Genomic DNA, 10,506 nt, shown 5'->3' on the forward strand with positions numbered 1-10,506 from the left:
TCTTTACCTAAGTTAGGAAACAAACCCAATATATTTGCATTAAAATGTTTTTATTTGGATTAAGGTATATTATGCAAAACACCATGAATCAGATGCATATTCCCTCTGTTGCTTATAGGAATAAATGCTAATGACTTTTTAGAGGTGCTAACCTTAGAGGGAGATTTCTAATCCTATTTGCTTTGTCACAAGTGTATTATTTTTAACCATTTTTATAAGGGATCTCAGGTCCAGTCCTCAAGAGCTACCTTCCTGTAACTTTTAAATGCAGCTCTTCTCTAGCACACCTGAATCTAAAGCCTCCCCTCATTTAGCTCAGCAGAGACGTGGTAACAAGCCACTCATTTGATTCAGGTGTGTTAAAAAAGGTTGCTGGATAGTAGCTCTTGAGGACTGGACTCGAGCACCCCTGATTTAAATGCACTTGAAAGCTCTATGTTGGCCCTACCGTAGAGTCCTGCAACGGGTCGGGTACCCGTGGGTCCCCGACGGGTCACCCGCTAAAATGCTCTTTTGCGGGTAAAAAATACATAAATGAAAATAAACGGGATAAACGGGTCGGGCGGATGTTTTTTTAGTGCGGGCGGGTAGTTGGTGATTTTTTTTTTATGCATGTGTGTTGTTATGGACATCAGAAATGTTATATTAATCAGGCACTGGGGTCACCCTTGTTGTAGCTTAAAGCCCTGCCCTGCCGGCAGTGTGGGCTTCCCTCCAAAAAGGCCACAGTCAGTGCATGCACGTCTGCTGCAGTGTTAATGGCGCTGTTCTGCAGCGCAGCGTACTATAGCCAATTACTTGATGGGTTAACGGGTCGGGTTGCGGGTTAAATATCAACGGGTCGGGTCGGGTTCGGATTTGAATTGAAGATATCCGCGGGTGACGGGTCGGGTTCGGTAGTCATCCTAACGGGTTCGGGCGGGTGCGGGTTGGTAAAACTCGACCCGTGCAGGACTCTACCCTACCGCGGCTCTACGTTTCTTTTACCACACTCAAAATAAGTAGGTTATCCTGTGCTATTTTCTATATTTATGCTGCTATATGTTAACGCTGCTGGATCACAAGGGGACCACTTTTCTTCATTCTGCTTCATTCTATCTCTATTCTCCCATACTACAGAATTTGTTAAGTTTCACCCATATCATCCTGGAGGAGATGAGCTGCCTATCAGAGGAGCCTTTTATGGTGGGCAGTCTAAGGCACACCTGTGCACTAATCATGGTGTTCAATCAGCATCTTGATGTGGCACAACTGAGGCTGGATGGATTATCTCAGTGAAGAAGTGCTCACTATCACAGATTTAGATTGGTTTGTAAACAATATTTAAAGGAAATGGTGACGTTGTGTATGTGGAAAAAGTTTTAGATCTTTGAGTTCATCTCATAAAAAATGAGAGCAAAACCAAATGTGTTGCACTTATATTTTTGTTGAGAGCATGTGTATTTGTAGACATTCTAATTTTCTCTGCTATCTGAATTAGCTTTGATATCTATTGTTTACTGCTATAAAGCCAAGCAGACTCACCCATGTTATGTAATTTCTATTGTCATTTTTCGATGCAGAAAATATTTTCTAACAAAAACATCCAAAAAAGCCGAAAAAGTTCAAACATGTGTACATTTTGATAAAAAAAAAGAAATTTCCTTTTATTTCCTTCAATGTGACAGAATTAGACACTTTAGATACTAGCACTACTGGGCTATAGACGTTGCCTGGTCTATATTTGGTGGTTCTCAATTAAATGTTCATACAGTACCAAGCACTGACAAAGTAGAAATTAACTTAATTAATCATGGTAATAAGCTGAAAATGTTAAAGCTAAATATAAGAGATATGCAAGCGTACTTAAGATATTGGCACAAAACTGAAACTACTAAATAAAGAAGTAGAGTAAAAAACATTTTAAGAATCCTTACAGACAAGTGAATGAAAGTCACATGTGAAAAGGTGCAAATCAAGCGCTGGAAGGGAAGTCTCTGTGACACATGCAACATTTTGATTAAAGTTATTTAAGAATTGCATTTAATTGTTTTAAGAAAGATAAAGAACTGAGATGGGGCACCTTGTGCTTTCTGGGAACACACTGAAGAGTAAGGCCCGTTCATCATGCATGTTTAAGAAGTTTCTAAATGTGTGAAATGAGTTTATAACGTTCATCTATTGCTGCAGAAGGTATTCCAATTGTCCATCAGCCATTTTTTTTTCAAACAGGTGTGTGGCAGCACAAACACATAAAACATGCAAAACACTGAACCTGAGAACCACGTTTGGAAAATTCTCCTTTAAACTCGTTGCTTTTCAGAATAAACTTGAAACGTTGTAATGGGGCTGATTTCTCTTTTACTTTCCAGGGCTAACAAGTGTCAACTTTCTTGTTCATCTTTAGGATTACTTATTTCATCTGACAATGCTCATAATTGTATGGCTGTTTGGAGTCAATAAGAAATCTCTCTCAGACTGAAAGCAAATATGACTATTTCCTAAAATATGGACCCATCCCTGAATATATACCACTATGTGCACCTGACATATCACGCAAAAAATTAGATCAGAGGCAACAGTGAAATCAGGAAGTTATGTCTCCAATGAGTTAACACTGAGCTCTAATTCTTATTACATCTGCTGTAGTAGCTAAATATTGTGTTGTCTATCCAGTGGCGGAACTTGGACACAGCAGTGTAGACTCCAGGATATCCAGCATCCGCACATCCTCTTCCCCATGACACCACTCCATAGGCCCTTCCATTGCAGACAAGTGGGCCACCTGAGTCACCCTGAAAGACCAGCACAGACGACCATTAGAGTAAATAAGATCTCAGACTTGGGTTAAAAGTGACAAAATTGCAATTACACAGCTTTATGAACAAATGTTGATCTGTGATGAGAATTTGAAAGGAGAGTCATATATGTCTAATTTTAGCTTCACTTTATTAGGTCACTGCTAAATCCAGAGAAGAAATTAAAATTTATTTTCTTACATTTGATTCCCCTAATAATTAATCTTTTACATATATTAGTGATTTCATTGTTCAGCATATTCCAAACTGGGCTCTTTCCTTTCAGATCAAATGTTTACTGGTTGTTCTTAGAGTTACTAAAATTAGAATGGAAGGACCATCTCTCAATTATCAGATTATTTTTAATAGGTTCTACTTCAGTGGATCCAGCTTCCGATTTTAGTCTCTGATGTAGGCAACCTGGCTACTTTTTTTTTATTTTTAAATCCCTATGGTTAGAGTGGCTTAGGTTACCCTGACAAATCAATTTACAGCTTAAATGGTAAATTACCTGTGATTATGAAGCACCTTTTTCAAGTCAGGTGTCAAAAGTGTCATGATCTCTTGATGATGTCTGGTCTGATTACTTGTTTCACTACCCAGCCTTAAGACCAGAACATTACAGAAAAAAAAAAAAGATTTATTTTTGAACAATGCTGGAAATAGGTTAGAAACTTTGACCAATCAGACGCTGTAGCCTACAGTATGTCTTTTCTGTAAAACTTCTGCTGGTGTTTTATGGTATTGGTCTTCAGAAGTACAGTATTTAGTTTATTTTAAAAAAGTTTTAAAAAGTATTAGTATTTTTATCATTTATGTTAGTATAATTATTGTTTTGTATGCTAATATAATTCCTATTTTATGTCAGTGACATTAATGTATTTAACTGAGACCGCAAATCTCAAAAGTACTTTTCTGAATAAATGAAGGATTATTAATGAAATCTTGCTTCACAATGACTTCAAATGTAGTGGTAGTCCTGCTTGGTTAATCCAGCACTAAGATATGCCTTTATTATATTAAAAAGCACTTCAACCACAAATACAACCCCTAACACTTCACTATAACAAAATAAGTGAGGGGCTGAGTTTTATTAACTTTTTTCAGTGGATTTCTGTTAAAGAGCATTTAACAAGTAATCTATAAACACTGTTCATTGTTGTATAAATGTAATGTGTGACATTTTCCATTTTAAAATTGCAAATAAAGGAGAACATCACACTGGAAAAACGATCTAGAAATATTAAAAAAAAATTAAATTAAGTGTATTTACCCTTGATTTGAGTAGGTAAATGAAAAAGTTTGCCAATGGAATCAGTATTTTTACTCTAAAAATAAAATAATTAGATAATAGGCACTTCAAAATAAACAATCCAATTGTGTTTTCTTATTTTAAATCTAAATTTTCTTGTTCCATTGGCAGAATGTCTCTTTTATCCCCTCAATTCAAGAACAAATGCACTTATTTTAAGAAAAAATGACTTATCAAGATTTAGATTTTTTGCAGTGCAGACAATGGCTGGAATAAAATAACTTTCTATATCCAAAGTCAGATGTAAATAAATATATAAAAAAAAACAGCTAAAGTTATGAGAAACATGGCTGCTTGAGGACTAAAGCTGCAGTTCCCAAAGGGTTTTTTTCTGTTAGTGTAAGATGTATATAAATTGAACAAATGTAAAGCTTCATTCCTCCACTGAACGACCTCCTACCTGACAGGCATCCTTTCCCCCAGTGTTGTAGCCGGCACACAGCATTTTGTCTGTAATACTGCCATCAAACGACTTTGTGCTGTTACATTGTTCTGTAGAGACAACAGGAAGTGTGACAGTCCGAAGGGTGGCTGGAATCTGGCCCCCGGTGGGGCTGGTGTATCCCCAGCCCGACACGCGACACATTGTGCCCTCTGCTAAGGAAGCATCCTGCTTGGGCAGCAGAACGATGGACACGAAGCTGTTCAGGTAGATAGGTTCCCTCAGCTGGAGACAGATTACGTGGTTATTATCGTAAACAGATGGATTTACCAGGAGATTCTGACAGTTACTTTGAATTCTGTACCTTAATAAGCATGATGTCACTGTTGTTTGTTGTACTGTTGTAATGAGGATGGGGAACCAAAAACTGTGGGTAGACTTCCTGCTCTGTGCCTTCATAAATCGCCAAAGAGTAGTCTCCTGCTACTATCACCATTCTGTTTACCCTGCAGGCGAGACAAGTGGGTTGATTAAAGCAAAAAGTTGTTTAACCCTTTAAAGCCCGATCCAAGAATAAAACAAAACAGAAAATTACTTTTTTTTGGTTGGAATTCCTTATTTGCCCTTTTAACAAAATATGTAAAAAGAAAAAACAGAAATACATTTCTGATATTAATAATTTATTACTATGCGATAAGTCAAGATAATTTTTTGTGTAGTCTTCTGCCCTCTGTTATCAGGTATATCTGATTGTGTACAATAGGATTTTGAGCAAAGTTTTTACAATTAAATTATGCAAAAGGTGTCAGACGCAAAACATGTCAGAAACCGTATGTATCAAATATGATACATTTGGCATTATAGGGTTAAGACTTTTTCAATACATTCTTACCCCGTTTTGAAGGAGAAGATGTTGACATCACTACTTACTCATAACAAGCATATTTGGATGGAATTGGACTTTTTAATTTATAAAAAATATTTAATTGCTAATTATTTTAATATTTTTCAAAATTTAATGATTCAATCACACATATTTTTCTCTAGTGTCTCGAGTGTTAGGATACATTTTTTTATCAAGTGCTGAAAAATGATACCTTTACTAATATTAATATAATATACTAATCTATTAAATTAATAAATGGTGTGCCCTCTTTTCAGCATGACTAAATATGTTGTTGAAATGGAAAGCTGAACATATTGAACATTTTCCTATAATACACTTGATCTGACATCTTTCTCAGGTCTTATGGTCTGCATCTGCTTTAGGTCCTGACTTTTGCCACTGCTGCTAGCTTTGAAATAGAAGCCACTTTTCCACAAAGAAAAAGATTATTTCTTTCTTCAAGCTTCACTGACTTACTGCACAAAACAGCCTCTATTCAGTCCCAGGTTACACTTTCATTTGACAAATCTATTGACCGCACAGTACAAGTGTAGGTACAAAAACGGATCTGAAAATGATGTTTGCCCCAGAGGTCTGCAGTATGCCACAGCTGAAGGAGAGAAAAAAAGATGGCATATAAAGAAGAAAAAAATGTATAAATGTCCACTGCAGAACGACACGCAGCAAGACAGTGAAATGGTTACTGAGGTCAGGAACTATTCAGTTCATCCAGTAGAAAAAGACAGGAAACAAAAGAGCTGCCTTAAGTTACAGGTTATTGATTTCTGTTTTAAGTAAACTGTAAATTGGTTTGAAGACAATCCATTTGCTCTAAATTTGTATTTATTTATTTTATATGCTATATAATCCCAGAAGAAAATTACTTCCCTGCATTTAAGCCATCCCCTTTGGGAGCAGTGGGCTGCCATTGTGCAGCGCCAGGGAGCAGTGTGGGGTTAACAGGGATTGAACTCACAACCTCAGGATTCGAAGCCCTATGCCCTAACCACTAGGCAGCCACTCCTTAAATCAGTTCTACTTTAAAACTTTTAAAGATAAAACTTGGTTTCCAAACAAAAAAAATGCATGCTGAGCAGAACTGTGATATAATTACTTTATGTTTTATTAATTATGGTTTTCAACCATTTTAATTCATTTTCCTATGCCTAAATACGAAGCTGAATTTCACTAGTTTAGTCAAGAATTTTGATCTGAAATAGGTTTGACTTGGAGTTGAATGATTCTGTAAATAAACTCTTGCATATTGAATGTATATGTGTACAGAAATAACTGTTGGACAAAGATTTAAATTCACCCTTTCATTGTTTTGTCCTAACACATGGTCTGTTGGGTGTGTGTTCACAGAACATCATAGGACAGCGTTTTTGTTTGTTCAAATTAAGATTTCAGGGCCATAACCTGACCTTCAATTAGTATCTATTATTAAGAGAGATTTTTTTTTTCCAACAACATAAAACATCCCAAGACTTAAGGTGAAAGACTGCCCTTTGTTAACTAACAAAGGAAAAGGGCAACTCGATGACACTGACAGCCACTTACTGAATGTCATTTAACAATAGGTACAAGGTATCTATTTGCTGATGTACTGATGTAACTAATATCTGATTTAAATGCCAAACACCACCTGAATTTATTGCCTCTTTATGGGCACTTTATTTCCTTGTTATCCACATAAAACTGTCATGTCTTTTTATGCCACAACCATGCTTGTGTCAGATTGCAGAGGCACAGAGCTCCATTGTGTGCATGGTTTCATTTTTCATGGGCTTTATTTCAGCCATGGAGATTACCAAAATTCAGCATCTGATTTGGTTTTAGATTCCCTGGAGTCAAGAAAGTTGAACCCAGGTCATTAGGCTTATTATAGCTTGTGCAGAAAAAGCCTAAATAAGGATTTTGAAGGTAAACTTTGAACTTTATTTTATCACAACTGTGTTTTTGCAGAAGGTTATGCAACATCTATTATTTACAAAGGAAAATCAAAAGGAAAGTGGCTCACCCGATGTTACAGTGTGCTGCTGTGATTACCCAGAATTTGTTAATCAGGAAGCCACCGCAGAAGTGCTTGCGGGTCGTTGTCTGGATTGACACAATGTACTTGATGGAATGTGGAACTGGTGCGTACCCTCCCACTATACGTTCCTGTGGAATGCCCTGACCTGTGACACAGAAATGGGAATTAACTCTGATTGGATTTATGGAAAGAAACATTTGTGTTGTGCTTTCATTTGTGCTGAAGCAGCATCAACGGGAACAATACAAGACCCAGAAAAAAACACACAAATCTTTGCTGCAAGGATCCTTTTCACTCAGCAGATCGATGAAGAACGATCTCATCCCGGAGCTGCATTGATTCCCAGCTAGGATAAATCTAAGAATCATTATCTGTTTGTTTTTTTCTAAGAGTTAGCCAGAGACACACAATACATTTCTGCTCCTAACAGCACCTTGAATATGGTCACAATTTGTCACATTACAACCAGAATCATTGATTTATTTTATTAGGATTTAATGTTATAGAAGAGAAAAAGGTTAGAACACAGAGTCCTGCAATTAAATGCATCCCTTCTGTGAAGAACACAGAAATCGGTTCAAGGATATTTGTGAACTTACAGTACCATGTACACCAAGAAACAATGTGGAAAGGTCAGTTGTGAAGATGTTTGAAATATTAGGTTCTTAAACCATGGATGAAGATCACATGGGACACCGTTCTCTACATAATTTGTAAACAAAAACAATTTTTTTTTTTGCAGCAGGAACAGGGAGGCTGATCAAATTGAATAGGAAGTCAGCTGGATATAAATACAGAATAACAAAGAATTAATTAGATAAATGAGTAAAATACTATCTGAGTAAATATATCTAAGCACAATTTTACAGAGAGTAAATAATGCCAACAATACAACTGAAGCTGAAAAGAGTCATATTTACCATTAAAATAAAGAAATAACTTTTTAGAGGAATTAAGACCCTAATTACTGCAGCTGAAACGTTTTATTACCCCTAATGCATCAGGAAAAACTTTGATCTCTGTAGGTTTTCATACCCAAATTAACACTTTATTCAAATTGCAGCCATGTTGAATCTCTTTGTATTCTTAAAGTTGTACAAACTAAAAAGAAGTGGGTCAGAAATACCCCAAACTTGATTATTTCCAGTTCCAGTCAGGTTAATTGGAACCAGCAAGATGGTTGGTCCTTTATAACCCAACTGTCAGGACTCCTTTCTGTGTGTTTGTGTTTCTGTGTTTTCTCCCTTCCTCCACCAGGAGGCGCCTGGTTCTGGTCCGCCTCCTCACACACCTGCTGATGGCTTCCTTGTTAACGGAGTGCTCTTAAGCTGCTGACTGTCACTACCTTGACGCCAGAGTGTTTGCCAGTTTGGGGTACTCTAGCCAAGCTGAGTTTAGCTAAGTCAAACTGAGTTCTTGTCAACCTGAGTATTAACATTGTTTGCCTTTTGCCTCTCGGCAGAAAGTCATCCTGCTAAATGGATTTTTTGGACCTTCTCTCCCTGGAAGGATCAACTGAGCTACAAACTGAGCTGGGGTTCAAACAGGAGGTTTGGATTCACTTTCCTAAGAGATCGTTTGAGCTTCGTTCTGAGAAAGGGATTCATCTCCACTACGACCCGTTCAAGTACTGCAGGAAATCTGAGTGGCAGTCAGTTTTTTCCGTTCACCTACAAACTACCGCATTCTGGGTAAACCATGTTCCGCCCTCCACCGAATCAAACACTGGAACTACAGCATACAGACTGGAGTCAAGGATTCAACAACTTCTCTGGAAACGTGAGTCAGCAACCAAATCCTCTTCTCCAAGCTCACGAGTCAAATTTCCCACTGAGCCTGAACTAACCGCTGTGTCTTCCCGTCACTTTTTAGTTCCGGTTGAGCAGTGTTCAGAGCAACCCTTCTCTCTGAATTATGTCTTCAATAAAACCTGTTAAACCTCTTCCCTGGTCTCCCAGTTTGGTCTTCTGCATTTGGGTCTGAACTTTAGTAAAATCATGACACCAACAAATGGGTTACACTATTCTACCCAAATTATGGGTTGAATTAAATGCAAATATGGATAAATTCAAATACACATATTTGTTAATAGCCTTTACTTGAATGCTTGGTGAAATTGACCACAGTTTTTGATTGTTTTACCAGCTACATACGTAATGCTTTTAAATGCTTGTTAAATGTTTAAATGCTTCAGATTGATTCTAACACATTACAGTACATATCATTAGGAGAATAAATTGCAATAGACAACCCTTATCTATATTAAAATACATGCTCAATTTAGTCATGCAAAGCATTTTTTATGCAATAAACACGATACTGGACTCTTTACGAGGCACTACTTTCAAATTTATTAATACTTAATACCCACATTACAAAAAGGAAGCAGTCAAGTTAATAAAGTAACAATTTAAATTAGTGTCATTAAAACAATGTACAACAGTGTACTAACAACCAAGAGGAGCAACAGGTCAAGTGTCAAACTGGCAATAACAAGCTGTAATTCAGGCTGTTTGCTCCTCTGGTAGCAAGTATTCTAGCTTGGGGAAACTTTAGCAGTTCAGACTTCTCTACTGGGATTTCATAGGCTGCTCTCTGCAGGGGATCCCGCACATGTTCATGCTGATTTAGGTTTTAATGTGTGAGATCAAAAATGTATTTAAGGAAACATTGATGGCTGAAAGCAGTGGTCCAAAGGCTGTCCAGCAGTGGTGGCAGAAACTTAAGATGGAGGCTGATCATTTCTCGGTGTCAGAATGAAGGAATAAGGTGTGAATACCTTGGCCTCATGAAGTCATACCACCATCATTCTTAAACCAGCCTAAAAACAAGAGGGAGCAAGTGAGAATGAGTAAGGACCAAATTATCATTTTAGGATAAAGACCAGTAACATGGGCTTAAGATATATATATATTAGGGATGCACGATATAATCGGCCCCTATCGGTATCGGCCTTAAAACTGAATATCGGACATCGGCCACCCCACCGATATTTAACCCGATATTTGATCAACTTCTGAGTTTCTAAAGTCTAAAAAAATAAATAAAATACTACTTCTCCTCAAAAACCTTTTTTTTTACAGACTTAAAAAGTTCTAAAGACGAGGGAAAAAA

General features: G+C 37.1%; 1 protein-coding gene across 1 annotated transcript in view; it reads right to left on the reverse strand.

Moving 5' to 3' along the window:
- Positions 1-851: 851 nt before the first annotated feature.
- Positions 852-10,506, reverse strand: part of LOC107095062 (trypsin-3-like) — a 14,760-nt gene continuing 5,105 nt past the window's right edge. Inside the window, exons 2-5 of the mRNA XM_015391032.1 lie at positions 7,378-7,537; positions 4,836-4,977; positions 4,490-4,756; positions 852-2,774 (exon numbers count right to left, since the gene is read on the reverse strand). Coding sequence (XP_015246518.1) covers positions 2,604-2,774; positions 4,490-4,756; positions 4,836-4,977; positions 7,378-7,537 — 740 coding nt within the window. The 3' untranslated portion in view covers positions 852-2,603. The remainder of the gene's footprint in view (positions 2,775-4,489; positions 4,757-4,835; positions 4,978-7,377; positions 7,538-10,506) is intronic.

Source organism: Cyprinodon variegatus, unplaced genomic scaffold (genome assembly GCF_000732505.1).
Source record: "Cyprinodon variegatus isolate N-32 unplaced genomic scaffold, C_variegatus-1.0 Scaffold522, whole genome shotgun sequence".
Lineage (NCBI taxonomy): Eukaryota > Metazoa > Chordata > Actinopteri > Cyprinodontiformes > Cyprinodontidae > Cyprinodon > Cyprinodon variegatus.